This window comes from Diabrotica undecimpunctata, chromosome 10 (genome assembly GCF_040954645.1).
Source record: "Diabrotica undecimpunctata isolate CICGRU chromosome 10, icDiaUnde3, whole genome shotgun sequence".
Lineage (NCBI taxonomy): Eukaryota > Metazoa > Arthropoda > Insecta > Coleoptera > Chrysomelidae > Diabrotica > Diabrotica undecimpunctata.
Window position 1 is genome coordinate 67,815,009 of NC_092812.1, and position 21,904 is coordinate 67,836,912.

The following is a 21,904-nucleotide window of genomic DNA, read 5'->3' on the forward strand; positions in this document are numbered from 1 at the left end:
ACCGCTGATAATTTTCTTTTATGTATAGAGGGTCCATTTGTTTCCTAGAGAAACTCTCAACCATAGATCACATAAGTACATTAAGAATCATCCTAGAATAAGAACAATAACTGGTAAAAGGACATAAATGCATATTTGGTATATTTGAAAGAGTAAATTTTTCGACTGAGTAAATAGAGACCAGATGTGGAAGTTCCTAGGAAAATATGAACTCTCTGTAAATTATATAAAACTGACAAATTTGTCTTATAAAGATTACAAAGCCGCACTAGTACAGACAGGAATAAAAAAAAGATACATCGAGAGGATATATAAGGACATCAATGGACACAGATGGTGTGTTCTCTGACAGAAAAATTCCAGATTCAAATTTAGATTTTATTGCTTGATTGAAATAGTTCGTTATCTTAAATTCATATCATTTGCCGTGTGATCTTCCTTTGATTGTATGTCAGATTTCAGAGGAGAAGATAGATTTGTTACATATTTAAACCAGAAGATCACAAAGCATTCTCTCTTTCTCGAGAGCGATAGTGAAAAGTAAAAAAAATAGAAGAAAATTTATCTATTTAAAACTATCTTTCCTGACATGGCGCAAGTTTTTGATAAAGTATAAAACGAAGAACTTCATCGGTATCGAAGGGGTTGTTCTTTTGCTGCTAAGAGCAAACCAATAAAATCTCCGGTAAATGCCTAACTGATAGTTACGAATGGGTTACAGCTAAAAAGTCAGCCGGCTCTGTCAACGAATCCTACCTCCTACGTCCACGAAGACATAAGTCGCGTAATCCTCGGCAATATATGGCGTATTATGAGGGTACGTTATATACCAGAAGGAGAAGGGTGAAAGTCTGGTTTCGGCACCTTATAATCGGAACACACCATCGAACCCTTACCAACCCGCACTGAGGCAGCATGGTAAGGTATGCCTTACAACCTCTATTATGAAAGGCATATTCAAATTTTGGCCCTCATTTTCCGCAGGCCCAAATGGCCCTGAAGTGGGCAGCTTTCGGGATTAAGCCAGGAGGGCAGAGGGTGCCAAGAATCTGACATATAACTGCCACTCGCTATTAAATCAATTCAGACTTGTGAACTGGAAAAAGAAACTAAAAATATAAAATGTGACGTCATAGGAATCAGCGAAGTAAGACGGAAAGATGAACAGCTCTTAACGTCAGGAATTAACGTCAGGAAACACTTTCTACCACCAAGGAACATCAACGAGTAGAACAGGAGGTATTGGATTCCTAATTAACAAGAAATAGAAACAAAGAGTAGTAGAAATAACTAATATCTCAGATAGAGTAGCTAGCTTAACCTGACAACTATTAAAGAGATACAATATACAAATTATATAAATATACGTCCCGACTATTACTCACACTAACGAAGAAATAGAGGAACTCTACAGTAACATAACTGAAGCATTAAATAGCAATAAAAGTCACTTCAACTATTTAATTGGTGACTTTAATGCCAAAGTGGGAAAGAGAAAAGGCAAGGAACAAGTCATGGAAAAGTATGGAGTCGATGACAGAAATGAAAGGGGAGAAACACTGATTCAGTTTGGACACTACTAAAATATGCCTATTCCAAATACACTCTTTGAACCACTAAGAACGAAATTGACTTTATTCTAACTAACCAGATTGCTACAATAAAAGATTTTAGTGTAATAAATAAATTTCAAACAGGCAGCAACCATAGAATAATCAGAGCAAAAATTGTTCTAGATATGAAATTAGAAAGAATAAAATAAATGAGTAACCGGTATAAATACATTTTAACAATCTAAGAGAAATATAACATCACTACCAAAGGAAAATTGATGAAAGATTACATGACCAAATCTACAGCTCTCAATTAATGGGAATAATCCTTGATAGTGCCAAAGAAATCGGAGGCTCGCAACAACAAAATGAACAAATGTTAAATAATAAAACCAAAATAATGTTAAAAGAAAGAAGGGAAGTGAAACTAAATAACAACATACAGAGAATATAGTACACAAAACTTTGTAAGACAATAAGAAAAAGTATTGAGGAAGACATAAGAAAATACAATGAAAGACTGGCAGAAAATGCAATCGAAAACATAAAAAACTATAAGAAAACAAGAAAAGCATTAATCATTATAAAGAAGCAAATCGTTGTTTTAACAAACGAAAACACCAGAATTACAGAGAGAAAAAAAAAATAGATTTCTTGAAGAAGCAATCAGTAACCAAGTAGATGTACCAGAAGTCCTTCATTAAGGAGCAGAATCGACAATTACAATAATTAAAAGCGGTAAAGCAGCTGGAATAGATGGCATAACAGTGGAACTGCTTAAATACGCTGGCAAAAAAATCTGAAAAATCTTAGCAAGCATATTTACGAATTGCCTGAGATCAAGATGCATACCAGACCACTGGAGCACAGAAAACATATTTCTCATTCATAAGAAAGGTATCAAAGACGATATTAAAAACTACAGACCTGTAATAAGATAATCAACAACAGATTAACAAATGCATTAGATGCTGTATAGCCAAGAGTGCAAGCTGGCTTCAAAAGTAGATTCAGTATTCTGAATCATATCCATACGCTTCGAGAACTAATGACCAGGGCTAAAGAATATGAAGTACCGTTAGCATTAACCTTTCTTTCGATTCTATATATCCCAAGGCAGTAATAGAAGCTTTGACCAACCAAGGCATTAACAAACCATACATAGAAACTTAAGCAATTATATACATACAAACAAAAGCTAAGGTAAACATTTATGAAAACACTCCAGAATTTCCCACTACCAGAAGCGTCCGACAAGTAGACGCAATATCACCAAAACTCTTTACTGTAATTCTAGAAAATATATTTAGCAAAATGAACTGGCAGAACAAAGGCCTATCGATTGATGGAGAAGACCTTAGCCATCTAAGACTTACAGAGGACATCGTTCTGATTGCTAATAATCCTGCAGAATGTTGAATCGATGATGAGTTCTGTTGAATCCTTGGAGATGGCAGATAATTGCCACTCGTGTGATACGAAGATTAACTTTTTTAGATATGTGAAATTCAAATAAATGTTAACAAGCGAACTAGCTACTAATTCATATGTACTGAATAACGCGATATGGTATTTTTATTGTAATGCTTGTACAGAAATACATTACTTCCACATATCACTAAAATAGTAATCAAGTAACAGTAAGGAGTTCTTAAAAATTTGGAACTTTTAAGTGTTTTTTCAAAAATATATGATATCATTTCGAAAAATCACCGTCTACAACTTTTGATATGTACAAGTACATCAAAATTACTCCTCTATTTTATAAATTATATTAAAAATTTAACTAGTACCATTTGACTTTGTCAATACAAAAACTTTACCTACTATGTGTCTATTTGCAAATGATTTTACGTTATAACTTTATAATTAGTATAAATTATATGTGACATAGTACATTACGTCATAGTCAGTATTTAATAAACCTAGAATTTATATGAATTTAATCACGATAGACAAGCGACAAGGCAATTAGCAAAACCTATCAAAACTGCAACAACATTAGTAGGCATCCCAGATGCCTCTCCACAAAGATGAATTTCTGTTTCCTAAAAATATAAACACATTTAAAAGTTTACAACAAAACAAAAATTAATACAAACAATGATTCAGAATTATAATACCGTGTAACATTGAAGGAGCAATGTTCAGTAAAACACAAGGAAATTCATCCTTATGTCTATCCAGAAAAGGATCTAGTTGTAGCTCTGAAAGACAGGATCTTCTGATATTTTTACTACAATTGGTCGCATTGCTCCCGAAGTTTACCAAGTTAATTTGCTCCTATTCTAACTTGGCTATACCATACTGATGACAACCAAATAGTTAGGAATAAGTATTTAGGGTTGCCTTTCTACTTTTTATCTATTTTCTTTGTATTCAGGTTTTGAGTTTTTGTCAATAAATTTTCTTCATCTATGTTTATATGAGGCTACAATATTGAAGCAAATGTTGCTCGTATAGTGCGGTTAACTGATTAAGAGGCACCAAATTACATTTTGAAAGAAATTGCTGTAGATTACCTTTCTCAATGGGTTGAAAGAGAGTGAACTACAGGAAGCTTTACGACTACCAAGACCGAAAATTCTCGATAAAGCGCTTGCGATTGCCTTAGAACACGAAACAGCTAGTCAAGCTTCACAGAGCTATCGAGTACCAACCTCGCTAAAGAAGGCGACGAACAAAACGATAAACGTCTGGAGGAAATCATACGGAAAGAGTAGTTAGTAACACGATGCCGAAGAGACGCGAAAGCAGATGTTGGAATGCTGGCGACGTAGGTCACATTTGCCGTAAATTACAAAACAATATTACAACAGTCAGAAAACTAGACCAGATCGAACACAAGACTGAAAGAGTTTATTCAAATGCTAACGCTCTGTCGAGACGGCCATTCAGTGCAAGTTGTAGACACTGTATTAAATTACAGCAACGAATTTACCCCTTGAGACGAACCACCGTCATTAACGATCAATTGCCTCGTCAACTACAAGACGCCCAAGCAGATGATCCTTATATAAAAAAAACTATTGGAGGATGCGTCGAGGTGAGAAACCTTCTTGGCAAGACATTAGTGCATGAAGTCAAGTGCTACTGGTGCCAATGGAATTACCTGGTACTAAAAGATGATCTTCTGTATAGAATATTTAAGAAAAATGATGATACAGAATCTAAACTTCAGTTAATTGTACCTAAAAGGAAAGTATCAGAAGTATTGCGTCAGTTGCGGTTCATCAGGTAGACATTTTGGTATTACGAAGACTATGCAAAAGGTTCGAGAACGGTTCTATTGGGTAAACTGTAAAGATGATGTAAGGAGATGGTGCCAGAAATGTGAACTGAGCGCAATCAGTAATGGTCCAGTTAGTATAAAGAGGGCATCCATGAAACAGTATTATGTTGGTAGTCCTATGGAAACAGTAGCAATCGGCATTGCAGTTCCATTTTCAGAAACAGATGATGGAAATAAATATATCCTGGTAGGTATGGATTCTTTTACGAAATGGACTAAGGCCTATGCGATACCAAATCAAGAAGCTGTTACCGTTGCAGAGGTACTTGTTAACGAATTCTTCAGCCGATTTGGTGTTTCCTTGGATATCCACTCCGACCAAGGGCGAAACTTCGAGTTAACTGTCTTCCAAAACGTTTGTAAATTGCTTGATGTCAATAAGACCAGAACGACACCGCTACATCCCTTATCAGATGAAATGGTTGAGAGGATGAACAGAACGATGGCTAAACACCTGTCCAAAGTTGTATCCGAACATCAAAGAGATTGGAGAGATTGGAACCAGCACATTTATTTATTCCTAATGGCCTACTGCTCAGCTGTGAATGAAACTACAGGCCAGACTCCAACCTGCCTGATATTGGGCCGTAAAGTTCGTTTGCCCTGCGACCTAGAGTTTGGCTGTAGACCTTCCGAAGAACATGTTGCAAGCGAAGAATATGTCGTCCACCTGAAGTTAAGAATGAACAACAGTCATGAACGTGTGTTGCATTAACCCGATGAAGTCATGTCCTTCAAAAACAGTAGGCTGTTATTTCTTTTTGAGTGGTTTATGCAGAGCTGGAGTCCTGCAGATTACACATTCCTGGGTCTACATATAGAGTTGATGATCGGTACGCTTAGATGTAAGAAAGGAGCAGTGAAACGAAAAAGCTAAGTTTGACGTACCCCATATACGCGTGTTCGAGAACCTTTCAGATAGCGACCAAGGTACGGAAACGTTACCGTTCATAATACGCGAATAGAGGTGGTTTACTTCCGATAATTCTAGTATTCACTATAAGTATGTATGGGAGCGCTGTATGACAATAGACCCCGATGTGGGGATGAGATCCTATTTATTTTAATAATCAATCTCTTTTGCTGATGTTATTTTCTTAACGAACTCTCTCCATTTTTTTCCTGTCACGAGTTTTCTGGGGCCAGTATCTTATTCCTGCGTTTTTAACTCTTCTTCAACCTCTTGCAGCCACTTTGATTTTGGTCTTTCCCCTTTCTTTCTTCGAAATTTTATTCCTTTTTTAGAAATTTAGGTGATTTTTAATGATAATATTTTATAACTGAACAGATTATTTAGGCACATTATAAAATTATTGGTTTATTAAAATTATTGCAATATTTTAGACAAGTAAACTTCAAATAATTTTGAAATTATTCGTCATTCTTCGGTTTATGACATGACATTGTGGATTATCTGCTTTCTAACGGATTATAATTACTGTGCGAAATCAAATCCGAGGTTTTAAAAATGTAGCAAATTTACTTTTGCTCTATAGTGACTACTCCTTGTGGATGATATTAGGAAAATAATTTCGAAATGGGTAAAACTAGATAATATTACTAGTACAAAATGTCAATGAAGTATCTAGCATAATTTAAGCAAAGTGGACATGTAATCATAATATTTAAACTATATGTTTGTCACTATTTACAAGACCCGCTAACATTTTTGAAATATTACAAGAACCATATATATCTATTATCTTTATTTCCCAGAGATTTTATTTTTTAAGGATTCCAGGTATTAAAAAAATCCCTATGGCTATTTTACTTACCTCTGGATGATAGTTAATACATTTTGGAGGTCGTTTTCTATAAAGACTATCTTTTGGTTTATGGAGACAACCTCCGTTTTTGGATTCGTAACTAACTTCTTGAGGTATAATACTTAGTTGTTTGCTACCACACGAACATACTGTGTCTACTACCAGTAGTATCAAGTTGCTATGTGGTATCTTTTGTACACTAAATGGTCTAAAAATAATAAAAAGCATTGACAATAAACTTCAAATATTTGTACATTATATGTACATATTTTAGCTATAGTTACATACTAAATAGGTAAATAAACTAAACGAATGTCAAATAGTTGTTTTATGGGCAGTATAAACCTCAGTTTTAGCTTACAAGCGAAGTAGTAACAACTCCAGAAGATGCCAACCCCTAGCGTTGGCGAAACGTCGAGAATTAATCTCAGAAGACAACGGCCTAACAGCCCGAACAAACAGTTTAACAAGTTAGACGATGGCCGTGAAAGCCTAACGCATTTTATCATAAAAACTGTGTCTCTTAGCAGGTACCGGATAATCTCTGCATACTTATCATAAGAAAACATTAAAAATAGAGAATAAAAAGCACCTCTACAGACACATATTAAAATAATAATAACATTCACTCGTTTAATTCAATGGCATCTAAATGGGTGTTACACAATATTATTAGAATAAAAAGCTATACAGTGGCCCTAATATACGAGCGCCCTAATATACGAGTGTTTTGAGATACAAAAGTGTTTGAAGAACACTGACGAAAATTAAGCGCTTCCGTAAGCACTTCACCTTTTCTTATGTTTTTTCAGAATATGTATACATTTTTTTTTACTTATAAATAAATGTTTCTTCTTTTAAATACATTTTTCTTATTTAAAAACACTTTACAAAAACAACTAACGTGTTTTTGGGGACTGGAACTGATTAATGACATTTCAGTTAATTTCAATGGGGAAAATTGCTTTGACATACGAGCAATAATATTACGGAACGAATTACACTCGTATGTCGAGGTACCATCGTTTATCAAAAATAATAAATATGACATATAAATTTTATATATCTTACCTTTCACAGCCGCTACTATGACAATTCGTAAGCTTTCCTTTTAAAGGATTGCTTTGGCCACTAGTGTTCAACTTCTCTGGTTGTAAAATGTACAGGTCCACCTTCCGATCGCAAGGTCTGATGCCAACATCAACGCCTTCCATAGGATCAGACTCATATGGTGGAATAAAAGATGGTGAGTAAGTGTTAGAAGGAGGAGAAAATACTGTGTCTTGTTCATCTGTAATTTCTTCGCCAGTTGTATACTGTTCTATCTCATAATCGGAATAAACGCCAAATAGATCATCTTAAAAGTTTAAAATATGTTGGTAATATATTCATTGTTATTATAAAGATTGTATAGAGAATATTGTATAGTTTATTAGGGAAGCTTTCAGCCTACTTTATAGCTTGTGATGGTGCATAATCATGAGTATTATAACCAAATCGATTGCTAGTACATTGTTTATAGTTACAACAAAGTCACATTAAAATGAGTTTTCTTTGTGATACACTGCACTCGTGATTTTTCAATCGCTCAAAATCTTACCCAAACATTTCCTTACATCTCTACACTTTGTAGCGTTTTATTTTCGTAAAGCTTAAATTTTGACAGTAGTATACCAGGTCACGCCGTACTTAAGTTCCCATGCCATTAATTTTGTCTGGGTGTAATTATTTTAAAATTATGTAATATTTCCCATGAAATAACTGCGTACTATAAAATCAGCTGTACATTATTTTCCCAAAGTACCTAATAAGAATGTCTATATTGCCACTTAAATTCTTAATTAGCCTGGCAATTGGTTATAAAAGAACCGATTTGATCTTATTTCTTAGTTTTTTGTCACGATGGCCCTTGACGTCAATTTACAAGTTTTTTTTTTAATACAGTTCAGTAGTGAAAAACCCACGTATGTGGCAAGTTTAATTATTTTTTGCCTGAGAAACTTGAGAGAATGGTTTCAAATACCAGAAGCTGCGAACATAATACAAGCGGCACAAAACAGAGAAACCTATCGTTTGGTGGTCGCCAACCTTTAAATTTAAATTTAAAAACAATTATACGCAATAAGTAAGCTAATTAAGTGATAAGGTGAATAAGAGTTTTTTATAGGAGCCGTTGAAGTGGAAGGAACTCTCCGCTATCTTCAAGAAACGACTGAATACCGGGGGAGAGCGAAGTAAAATTAAAAATGTCGTCCAACGAACTGACGGGTGAGGGCAAAAAACTGCGAAGAGGAGATGAATAGGGTGAGAAGGAGAGAGTTTAAGAGAAGTAGAAAGGTAAATAGAAAGCCAATAAAGGGAAGTGGAGTGGAAATGGAAGAAGAGATAATGGAGATACTAAAACAGTTGGACTTAGACGTGAAAGATATTAAAAGAGAGCAAAGAAATTATGCAGAAGAGTGTTGCAGTGTGAAAGTTCTAGAATTAAGTACCAAACTTGAGTACCTAGAGAAAGAGAAGAAAAAGGATAACGTAATCATAACAGGTTTGAATATAGACTACACTATAGAATATAGATATATGCTGAAATCGGCCATGGGATTATAGAGGAAACTTTACAAAAATAGCTAGGGGTTAAATTAGCTTTTAAGATAGGGGTGAGCTTCTCTAATGCAGCTAGAAAACCAAGAAGAAAAGGAGAAATGAGAAATAAAAGAAAATTAAACGACCTTAAAGAAAAAAAATACATAAACGATGATTTGACAATGAACTGAGGAAAGAACGCAAGAGGAAATAAAGAAAAAAGCACAAGAGACCCGAAGAGATTTTAAAATAGTACAAAGAGAGGTTTCGGAAGGCAATAGATGGCAGAGTATGGAGTTGAAACCGAACAAAAGGGGAACTAGACCCACAATGAAACTTGAGCCGATCAGTAGAGATGGATCAAAGGATAATAGAACTATGGCAATGAGTTAGGACATGGAGAGATTATTAATAGGCGAAACAAGGAAAATAAGGAAAAATAAATGTCATCCAAAAGTATAATCTGGATAGGTTCCTGGAACATAAGAAGTACTTATGAAGCAGGTGTCCTAAAATATATAGTGCCAGTGTAAGGTTTCTGTGTACGGCCAGCTTATTACCACCTGATCTTCTTCTCTTTGACTACCTGAGCTGATTTTCGTTACAACTTAAAACATTTTCGTCACAACTCGGCGTTTATATCTCAAAGATATATTTAAAGAACCATAATATAAAACACTACAATATAATTATAAGATATAAAGAAGTGTCACTTAAGATATTTTGAGCAACATAGTTTAGCGAATTAATTGAGCATTAAATACGTCGGAATATTATTGTATTTTTAATGTTCATATAATGTTTAACAAATATAGATATAAATAAGATTTGTGCTAGTACTACTAAAAAATTGAGCAAAAACTGATAATATACAAAATGTTTTAAAATAGCAAGTGATGAATATAAAAGAAAAGGGATATCTATAAACTACGTCGTTGAGGGTGGGGGAGACTTTGCTTATTACGTTGGTATACGATAAGAGGGTGGAGAGGGGACATGAGTTCACATCCGACGTCGTTTGGTGTATTTCAAGTCGTCGCTGTTGTCTTTATAAATATAATTTTTTACTAGCTTTTATGATACATGCGAAAATACAGTTTTATAGTTAATTTTAAAAAATCCAGAAATACCATTGAATTTTTAAAAAAATAACTAAAAGGGGGGTAATTGCGACGTCGAGGGAGGGCCTCGACTGTAAACGTCACTTTGCGACGTAGAGGAGGGGGGTATTAAAAAGTCAACACTTTTTACGACGTCGTTTATAGATGTTCCCGAACGATCTAATAACAAATAAATACATTATCATTGTTTTTTAAAAACTTACCACTCTCATCTCGATTGTAGGCTAAAGCATTCGTGTAAGCCTTATTTAAATTCACCAGAAGAGAAAATATTGTTTGAATTATACAACCAAAAACCGTGTTGACTGGGTTAAATATCTAAAAATAATAGTTAATTAGTTATAAAGGTATATACAAAGACGACAAAGAGTCTATTATACACAAAATGTCTTTAACCGCCCCAGTGACCATTTTTTTGGTTTTAACCCGTTTGGTGACTTGCTTATATCGTCGAATTTATTGTTGGTTCACTTATTAAAGGCGTGTAAGGACCACTCATGTTGATCGAGACTCGACGTGATTATGGAGCTCGTATGCCTTGTCCGGGCTTACGGGCTTACGAGCATAGCAAAGCCCTACCTTTTAAATTACTTGTTCAGTTAAGTGGATTTCTTTGATGCACCGACAATCGTCCAATAAATGTAAGTCACTGGCTCTGAGTCACTAGAGGCCACAAGAACAACGAGCATTGCAAGCCACACGAGCCTTAATGCGTATACAGACGATTAGTGAGGCTTGTAATGCTCGATGTGCCTCTTCGACTCGTTGCCGTATTTGTAGTAATACCGCAATTGAAGATACTGGTACAAAAAGAAGGTAGCCCCACTGGTACAGATGGAACACAGAAAAAAATATGGAGAATGATCAAGGGACAAAGAAAAGAGAAGAATGAGCTAATAAAAATGAAACACATTCAAAAGCAAACATGGGCAGACTACTTTCGATCCCTACTTGCTAAAGGTGACAATAATTAATCACCAACACCAGAGGTAACGGAAAACAAAGAAAAAAATATTGAGGAGGAAGAGGTGAAGGAAGCATTAAGAAAATTAAAAAACAGCAAATCACCAGGAAAGGACAGAATACCGACCGAACTCGGAGAACCAGATCTAACCAAATAATTACTAAAACTAATCAAAAAAATAATAGAATAAAACCTAATTCCTCAAGAATGGAGATCAAGTATCCTAATACCTCTCTTTAAAACGGAAGACAAGTCGAACCCGGAAAATTAAAGTGGCATTAATTTATTAAACACAAGACTAAAATTAACAACCAAAGTGATAACAAATAAACTGATTGAAATTATAATACTAGCAGAAGAACAACAAGATTTTAGGTCGGAAAGATCATGCACCGACGCTTTATTTATAATAAGGCAAGTTCAAGAGAAATTAATAGAATACAAAAAACCGGCATATCTGTTTGGTAGTCCTTAAGAAGGCATTTGGCCGGGTCAAATTAAAGGACGTTATCCACGTATTGTACGGAAGAGATACCTTTGGGAATAAGCAAAACGATCGAAAATATCTACCAAAACAACACAATAAAAGTAAAAGTAGAAGAAGTACTAAGTGACCCTATTGAAGCTGGCAATGGGATAAGACAGGCAGAATCGCTGAGTACTCTATTTTTCAACCTGATTATGGATGAAATTATAAAAAAATAAGAATAAAAAAAAATACCAAATGGAAGAAAAACAACTTATAATAATCTGCTACGCAGAAAACGCAATGCAACTCTCTCAAAGTGAAGATGATTTACAACGTATGCTGCACCAATTCAATATAACCGCCAGAAAATTTAACATGTTAATTTCCCCAAAACAGACAAAATGCATGGTTATAACAGCAAATTTATTAAGATGTAAATTGGAACTGGGGTAGAAATTAGAAATTAGTACGATGGGGTAGAAATTAGAAACTGTGATGAATACAAGTACCTAAGTATGAAGATAACTCAAGATGGAACACTCGATGCTGCTATAAAAGACAGAAACATACAGGGTAGAAAAGCCATATCCATGATGAACGGAATTCTGTGGGACCAAACAATATCTAAAGCGAACAAACAACTCATATACAACACCATACTTAAAAGTGTAATCACATATGGCAGCGAAGTTTGGCAAATGAAACAAAGAACAGAGAAACTGTTACTAGCAACAGAAATGGACTTCTGGAGAAGAGCAGCAGGAAAATCAAGAAGAGATCGAATACCAAATGAGAGAATACGTGAAATGATGGGAGTCAAGCATATAATAGTTGATGACATAAAAACAAACAGTTAATATGGTACGGCCATGTACAGAGAATGTCAGATGACAGGATTCCAAAACAGATTTTGACGTGGACACCACAAGGGAGAAGGAAAAGAGGAAGGCCGAGAAAAAGCTGGAGAGAGGGAATTGAAAAAGAACTAGAGGAAAGAGAAATCCCTCCAGGCCTATGGCTGAATAAACAAGAATGGCGGTTAGGAGTCGGAAGGCGTCGGAGAACGCTGTAAACCGATAGTAGTAGTAGTAGTAAATTGGAACTGGAAGGTTAGATAATAGAACAAGTGATGGAGTTGAAATATCTAGGCATCACATTATCTAGCTACAGAAAGCTCAAAACAGAAGTGGAAAATCAAGTGAATAGAGCAAACAGAGCCGCAGGTTGCCTTAATGAAATAATATGGTGAATTAAAAATATCGGGAAAGAACAAAACTTGACACAGGGAGAACAAAAAGGATGTTAGAAACAGCAGAGATGAAAACACTTGGAAAAATTGATAGTTAAACACTATGGTACAGAGCTAGAAGTACAGATATACGACGTAGATAATTGGAAATTGAAAAAACTTTGCAAAACAATGTTTCTGATGAAAGAGATAAATTTTTTAAACATAAAAATGTTGATGGTGGTGTGTGGATGTGTTGGTGGTGTGTGGATGAATTGTAAATCAATAGTTTAAGAGTTTTAAGGAGTTATTTAAGATGTTGCACGGTGTATTCACTGTACAAAGATACTGTGATATGTTAGAACCAAAAGCGGGACAGCAAGTCTCTTAAGATATAATACTCCAGTCGTCAGAGACGAAAATCCCACTGAACCTCTAAAAATCATACGAACAAGCTGAATTTTGCCGAGAATATTAATTTTGGGACCCCAAAAAAAGTGCAAAAAAAGTTTAACACTTTTACCCCTGGGCTTCTTCCTAAAACCCCCCTTACAGGGGGTAAAAACGAAAAAAAAAATCGATTTACCAAGAATTTGTACACCGTAGAAAAAATTGTTTCAAATAAAAAATATAGCTGAGATAATTTTACATGAAAATGTTTATAAGCATTTTTTGTGTAGAAAAAACGCTTGAAGCGACTGTCGTTTTTGCATGTCAGTTCCCGCGCGAAATCAGTGTTCAATAAAATTTGTATCAGCTCGACGGTAAAACCTCCATATCGTTTGATCCAAATGTCCTATCGACAAAAATCAAGATAAGTTTTAAAGGCAAAGAGTGCAGCTTTCGTATGAAGTTTTTGTATTTTGCCGAGAATAAACTCAGTTTTTATAAAGGTGTTAAATAAATTAACGTGGCGCTTTTGTCATTTTTTACGATTCTCACGAGATCAATACAATATATCCCTTTTATTGACTGACCACTATAAAGTTTCGATTAGTAGAGCCTCACCTTTAAAACCTATAGCATGAAATTTTAGTTTTGAGTTTTGGCAACAATTGTGAGGCATTTGAAATATGCTTAAAAAACGCTGGATTTAAACTTTCACACAATAAACGATCTAAAACATTTAAAACTTTTTTTTTCCAATTACACTAGTACGTTTTTCAAAATAACCCGGCACAACTGGAAAGTTGTTGACCATAACCATTACACACCATGGATGTAGGTTGTAGGTTCTTCCTAGTTGTCGATTACTACATTTACTAAGTCAGCGACGGTAGCTTTTAACAATTTTATTTGTTTGATTATTTTACCGTTAGTATACAAAAGCATACATAAAATGGTATTTATAATTAAGTTTAACATAAAAAAAATAAATACTAACCGATAATTTGTTGGAACTTCCACTAAAGTGAAATTTACTATTAGAACAAGCTCCCTGATAATCGTATACTGGTACTTTTACGTAAATTCTATCTTGAACCAAAGAATCCATAATAGTTCCATCTATCTGGCCAAAAAATCGACCAGTGTCATCGTTATTTTCAGAAATGATTATAAAACCGTTATTATCCAAAACGTAGCAATCGAGTTTATCACTTGCGCATGTCTTTTTGCAAGAAGAAGATCCTGTGCACTGTAATTAAAAAAAAAAAGATTTAAATTGGATTATCAACAACGAACATTATCAATCTTCTAAAAAAGCAACGACTGTGAACTTCTACATGTTGGTAAATGGTTCATCAAGTTCTCAACCATTCACAGGTTTTCATCTATTAAGTTTACAATCAAGAATTTGTAATTGCCATAATTGATAAAATCTTCAACAAGAAAAAGTAAAATAAAAATATGATATTATTTATATTATTAATCTAATTATTGTCTTACCTTGGATGTTATGTTAAAAAAGTGCGAGGCCAAAGTGGAATGCTGGTACTGTAATCCCACAACGGCAGCAGGTGCCCTATGACCTTTATGCTCAACAAAAACAGCATGTGTGGCTGTTATTAAAGGTTTTCCATACGATCCGATATCAAAAGGTACAGAAAAAACAAAACTTTCTGGCTCTATAGAATGCTGGTCGACAGCTCTCTTATACCAAGTTTCGTCCATTGCTCTGACGTTATTTTCACTAAAATGACTGAAAAAGAAGACATCGATTGATAATTAACAATAATCACCACATAAAAAAATTAAATGTTAAATTTCTTTTACCCGTAATCGACTTATTTTTTTTTTAATTAAATTATTGTTTTTTAGTGGATCTATTGTCACTATATGCTCACAGTTTAGATTAATTAGCCTGATGAGCCATTTTCTGTAAATTTTACTCAAAATTGTACATCAACGAATATACAGAGAATGCGAAAGAAACCTGAGCGACAATCAATTTGGATTTCGTATGGGACTTGGTACAAGGGAGGCATTATTTGGCCTCCAGATATTACTACAAAAATGCCGAGATCAGCGAAAAGACGTGTTTCTCTGTTTTATCGACTACGAAAAAGCGTTTAATTAAGTAAAACACATTGAACTCATAGAAACCCTAACACAACATGGTATAGACCATAACACTGTAGCACTTATTATTAAAAAACTATATTGGGATCAAATGGCGTCGATCAAAATAGACAATCGTCTGACAGCAGAATTGCCAATAAAAAGAGGAATTCGTCAGGGCTATGTACTTTCTCCACTGTTATTCAATATATATTCCGAAAAGATCTTTCAAAATGCCCTCGAAAATATTGAAGAAGGAATAAAATTCAACGGAGAATACGTAAACAACTTAAGATACGCAGACGAAACCGTCATTATTGCCGACAGTGCTGAGGGTTTACAACGACTTTTGAATATCATAACCAAAGAGGGTTGGGACTAAATATAAACACAAATAAAACAAAAGTAATGGCTGTTACACACCAAATGTCGACATTAATATTTGTATCTATAACAAACATATAGAACCAGTACAAAGATTCCAGTATCTAGATTGCTGGATAACAAACGATCTTGACCACGAGGTCGAAATACGTGCTCGTATAGAATATGCTAGGTCCGCATTTCAACGAATGAAAAAATTCCTAATAAACTCTACGTTATCGTTGGATATCCGATACCAATTTGTAAAAACGTTTATTTATTCCATATTACTATATGAAGTGGAAACATGGACTCTCGGAATTACAAGTATGAAGCGTATAGAGACCTTTAAGATGTGGATTTTTCGAAGGATGCTGAAGATCTCTTGGACAGAGCACTGATCAACAACGAGGTGCTAAAAAGAATGGGTACTGAGAGAGAACTCCTAAATATTTATCTAGGATATATTTACAGAGGAGAAAAATACAACTTCCTACGACTTATAATGGAAGGAGAAGTGGAAGGAAGAAGAGGTCCAGGAAGAAGAAAATGCTCCTGGTTGAAGAATGTAAGAGACTGGACAGGCATGGATACACATTCGATACTAAGAACAGCTCAAGAGAGAGCAATTTGCTGTAGTTATAGCCAACCTTCAGTAAGGAAGAAGGCACCTTAAGAAGAAGAAATGTCACTATGGAAGTTTCATTGATCAATTACATAAAATAATAATCAGTACTTGAAACGATGAACAAATTTCGGGAAGAGTGGTGTATACAGTATCTCTGTATTGATGACCTAAATTAATTTCAGTAGATATAGAGAATGAAATTTTCGTTAAGTCACTATCTATCCACAGGTACGACTGTAACAAACTTAAGTTTGGGACTATGACTCATACTTCGACAATGCGCAATGATTCGTGTTTACTAGTGTTACCATGGAAACGACCAGGGTGCAGTGTGCTGCTTGCCAGTGTTAGAGTTTTACAAGTACGTATCGCAGAGAGTATTTGACTTGTTGATTTGGTGGTGTTGGATATTTTATTATTTTTTTTATATTAGTACTTAGTACATTGGTAGTAGTAATTAGTATATTATTAAGTCATTTAGTGTATCTATAGTGTGTTTAGTTTAGTTAGTAATTATAGTTATTTATCAATGTGGCTCCTAAAAGATAGGATTAAAAGGACTGGGATTGAATAGCGAAACAAATGCAATAATTTATAATGTTACTACATTTATGGAACAAGAGGTGACACATTTCAAAGCAAAGCATACCTTTAAGGAAATACGAAACATTTTTTAGACCCTACGCTGGACAGCCTACTATTTGCTGTTAACACTGGTTCACCTGAAGAAAGCCTTTCTGATAGTGATTAAAATTCAGAAATAGTGATCTTAAAATCATTCGAGGAATCATAACTAAGACAAATAAATATATTATTTAATTAGTTAAAGTAAATTAATTACTAGTAAATTATTTCTTTCAGGACGATTTTTCTTTCAGGACATTCTACAAAAAAATATACAAGAAACATAAAAAACGGCTTCGGCAACCGAAAAAATATAAAAAACTACTAACAAATTAGGGAACCATGTTGGATTTTTTGTACTCAGGACTCATACATGAAGAGCATTTGGCTGATAGTGTGCCCCTATCGCGCATCAGAGTGCTATAATAGGGGGGAAAGGTATGGTCAGGAGCATTGGAGAGCGGTGGAGCGAACAGGAACCTGTTTAATGCACGAATTAATACACCTCGCTACAATGAATTGTTACACCCAAACGTAATTTCAAGGGTCTCTCAGGCTGGATTTAATTAAATTACTTGGAATATCTAACAGATTTGTAGTAACTCTCTCTTTTATTCGTAGCCGTAGATACTGCAGCCAACTGGCTTATTGTATATTTTCTATTAATTCACGATACGCATCCCAGAATTATGAAACTCTGTTCCATAATTCACATGAAATTGAAAATAGTATGTAAATAGTAACATCATGTACACCATTTACTGGATGGAATATAAAACCGCAGAATATTTTTCGAGTGATTATGATGGTAAATTCTAAGACGCAGGGGAATTGGTAGAAAACAAGCCTCGTGGATGACGAATATCACAGAATGAACCGGTAATATAGAAAAACTGTTCAAAATACCAACTGATGCTTTACTGAGGATGTAATTTTGCTTTTGAAAAATTTTACTCAGCAACGAGTTTACGTTTAGTTTACGTTCACTCGCGGAGTAGATATTCGTTCAAACTTACATCACATATTTTGGTAAATGTATGAACGTGCACCAGCGCATTACACATTACTAAATTCCAAATTACTAAAATTAATGAGTCGGGGTAAGAGCAGCTGTGGCTATTACTTCTCTAGAGACAGGTATAATTGTGGAATTGGATGATGGTTTTGATTGTATAACTCCTGCTAAGAGTCGCTGTTGTATACTGTGTACAGTATTGGTGCCAAAACGGAACCTTGTGGTACTCCTGCTGTAGGAGTAAATGATGTAGAGAATTCACTTCAAGCCTTTATCGTGATTTTACGATAGAACAGAAATTAAACAAAGGATAATTCTAGCAAACAAGTGCTACTTTAGCCTATATATAAAAAAGTTAATTTTCTTGTATGTTTATAAATAGGTACTTACGGTTCATTTGTTTTGATATTCGTTAGGTTTGTCCACCGTAGAAGACCGCTTCTCGTAGCCACAAATGACAGCGTAGATCCGAAAATTTCGTAGCCTTGGCTGCAAAATTTTACTATGTTATTTAAGAAATAAACAGTACATTAAATACAAATCATTGCTGGCGTCACATACATCATTATCATGGAATCGTGTGGAGTAATGTATTGGTTTTAATATTATATTTTTTAGCAAAATTTAAAAATATATTGTTGGTTTCTATCTGAAGTTAAAATTTACAAAACAAGTGTTCATCAAAGAAGCTATTATGTAGGCACTTAAGTGCTGTATAATCCCGGGTTTGCTTTACGAAATGTGAGCTTGAACTCTATAGAAGGCATCTTTAAAGATGCCTCATACGTTGATGTATGAACTCATAGGTTGATCGAGCGATGAATTATGAAGTTCTCTGCGAAATGGGTCCAGAATGTGAAGTGCGCGTCACAATAAAAAAAAGAAAATTGGAGTACTTTTATTATAATATGAAAACGATGATAGGTATGGTTCACTTCAATTAATTATTTAAGGAAACGTGTTTGATAAAAAAGGCCTGGCAAGGCGAGGTATTTCCTGGCACCATAACCAAAAAACTTGGTTCAATATGTCGACCAGAGGGCTGTTTAAAGCAGCTGTAGACAAATTTTAAACCACAAGAAGAAGAAGAGTATTCTCGTAATCCATATTATCATTTCTTTTTCTTGATATTCCAGTTTTAGCTCATCCTCGTTTATTACTACTTCATTATCCTTTTGCGTTTTTACTGTTGTTTTTACGTTTCTCCATCTATGGAGAAACGTAATAGATCAATTTTGAATGAGAAAAAACCATATGTTCGCCCGAAGTCTCCGGTGAAATAAGGAAGATAACCAAATGCAATCGGATCATTATTCGCAAGACATCGCAAGCTGTCACACTTCTCTTCTGATAACTGACTATTTGGGGCATCCACCTTATATTCCTGATTTGGTACCAAATAATTTTTTTCTGAATGTTAAAAATAAGAACTGTTGATACATTTAAAAACAATAATTTGGAGATGTCTCAAGCGAAATGAAAAGTGGTTTAAATATTTCGAAAAATGTGTAGATATTTAAAAAACAATAAAGATATTAGTACTGACGAACTACTGGTTTTTTATTATAAGGGTCAAAATACAAATATTTGCACCAAACTTTGAAAAATAAAATTCATAAAAACATTATTTTTTTATTTTAGCATGTATTTAATATACATAGTGTAAGAACAAAAAAATATTTCTAATAGAGATTATTGGACAGATTAAAGGCACAATGTTAAACAACAGTTGGCAGTGCATAGGTTGTCCAGATGATTTGGTATTTCTAACAAAATTAAGAAAAGAGCGAAATAAAGTTTTTGACAAAATTCGAGGAAGGAGTTGGAAAGGACATGTGGTCTGATTTTAAACCAATTGAAAAGAATTGAAATTGAAATTAATATTGAGATAAAAGTGACAATAATAGAAGAAAATAAATATACAGTACTAAGAAATAATTGAAGAGAATACAAAAACAGTAACAAATAAAAGAGACGCAGAGAGAGAAAGAGATGAAAAACTAAGAAGTGGTAGCATAACACAATATTGAAGGCAAATAATGTGTCTAATGCAGCCAAGATCCGAGTATATGAAACAATAATTTAACAGTAATGCACGAATTTGAAATATGGACCATGAAATCTTCTTCCTCTTCTTCTTCTAATGGTACTACAACCCTCAGTAGGTCTTGGACTGCTTAATACCGTTTTTTCATTCTGCCCTGTCAGATACTTTCCTTCGCCACTGCCTGATGTTCATGGTTTTAAGATCTTCCTCTATATTGTCTATTCTCCTTTTATAGGGCTTTTATTTTGTCCTATTTGATTGAAGTTTCCATTTCTGGAAACATATTTGTAGGTGTAGTTGTCTACCTTCTGATTCTCATGTCCATTCGACTTTGTGTACTTTATATATTTTTTTTTTGTTTCATTTATATTTAGATCAAATTCAGTGGCTTCCTGTTTCAAATCTATAGCTTTTTCAGTTAATACTGAAAACTGGATCTTGTATTGATACAGCCACTCATATCTAGTTTTTTGAGTTGTTGAAAATGCTCCTTCCACCTTTTTATTAGTTCGTCTTTCTCGCTGATAATTACCCCGTTTTTGTTCTTGCACAATGTTGTTCTCGTTATTTGTGTCCTTGAGTGTATCACTTGGTTTTCTTGTAAAATTTCCTAGTCTCTCTTCTATTATTATAGTCTGTAACTTGTTCTATTTTTCTATTTAACATTTCTCTCTTTGGACTTTAGATTCCTAAACCATGAATCAAAAGAAGGAAATTAAGATCGTTGTTGAGAAAAATACCATATGGATAATGGAGGGGACGAAATAACCGAGAATTTATGGAGGGAAAATAATAATACAGACAATTAGGGCACCTTTCATCGGAACGATCACATCAAGCGTCATAGACGAGAGATGATTTTGATAACTGGTCCTCATAAGACACCTAACTCTCACTTCACGTGCCACACCCTGGGTAACTGCATTGGTCTGCAGGCTAGACTAAGTGAGGGTAGCCAGACATGGTAAAAAAGTGACCGAGTGATTGCCGTTATAAGCAATCCCCCGACTTACTGGCCACGGTTCTGGCCACTGGCCACTGGCCACTGGCGGATGAGATGATAATTGGAAGGGCACCTTTTTGTCCTAAAATTGGTAAATCGGTCTTAAAGGCGGAGGAACCTATTAACAATGGTCAACGTCATAAAGATGGAGAAGGCAACGGGGAACCACTGCATTAAAGACTCGGAGAGTACCCCTAGTATAATCAGCAATAGGATAATAAGCCAAAGAAAACATAATACTGATCATGGGATTCGGATACCAAGATCCGGCAGAAAAGGACAATCACAAGACGGCAAGGCCTTTTAGGTCGCCAACAGACGAAATCTTTGCCAATATAGTACAAAGAAAATGCTCACGATCTACACATGAAATGTTAAAACATTATACGAGGCTGGTAAGACTCATAATGCAATCAAGGAGATGAATAGACTATCAATAGACATCATGGGAATAAGCGAAATGAGAAGGACGAACTCTGTGCAATGTGAAATTAACAATCATCACATAATAATATATTATTCACGTAACTCCAACGGAAGAGACGAAAACGGAGTAGGTATAATCTTAAATCAAGAAACTGTCAGAAATCTTAAAAACAACTTGATACCTACCCAATAACAACTAACATTATCCCGGTATATGCCCATACAGCTGACAAACCAGACGACATAAGTGAAGCATTTTATAATGAATTATTTAACACCTTGAAACACCTTCCCAAAAAGGATCTACCCTTGATTATGAGTGA

The 21,904-nt window shown here is 34.6% G+C and overlaps 1 protein-coding gene across 1 annotated transcript in view; it reads right to left on the bottom strand.

Moving 5' to 3' along the window:
* Positions 1-1,629: 1,629 nt before the first annotated feature.
* stol (voltage-dependent calcium channel subunit stolid) overlaps positions 1,630-21,904 on the bottom strand; it is a 164,817-nt gene continuing 144,542 nt past the window's right edge. Inside the window, exons 19-25 of the mRNA XM_072546474.1 lie at positions 18,496-18,594; positions 14,864-15,116; positions 14,361-14,612; positions 10,519-10,633; positions 7,683-7,968; positions 6,621-6,819; positions 1,630-3,601 (exon numbers count right to left, since the gene is read on the bottom strand). Coding sequence (XP_072402575.1) covers positions 3,500-3,601; positions 6,621-6,819; positions 7,683-7,968; positions 10,519-10,633; positions 14,361-14,612; positions 14,864-15,116; positions 18,496-18,594 — 1,306 coding nt within the window. The 3' untranslated portion in view covers positions 1,630-3,499. The remainder of the gene's footprint in view (positions 3,602-6,620; positions 6,820-7,682; positions 7,969-10,518; positions 10,634-14,360; positions 14,613-14,863; positions 15,117-18,495; positions 18,595-21,904) is intronic.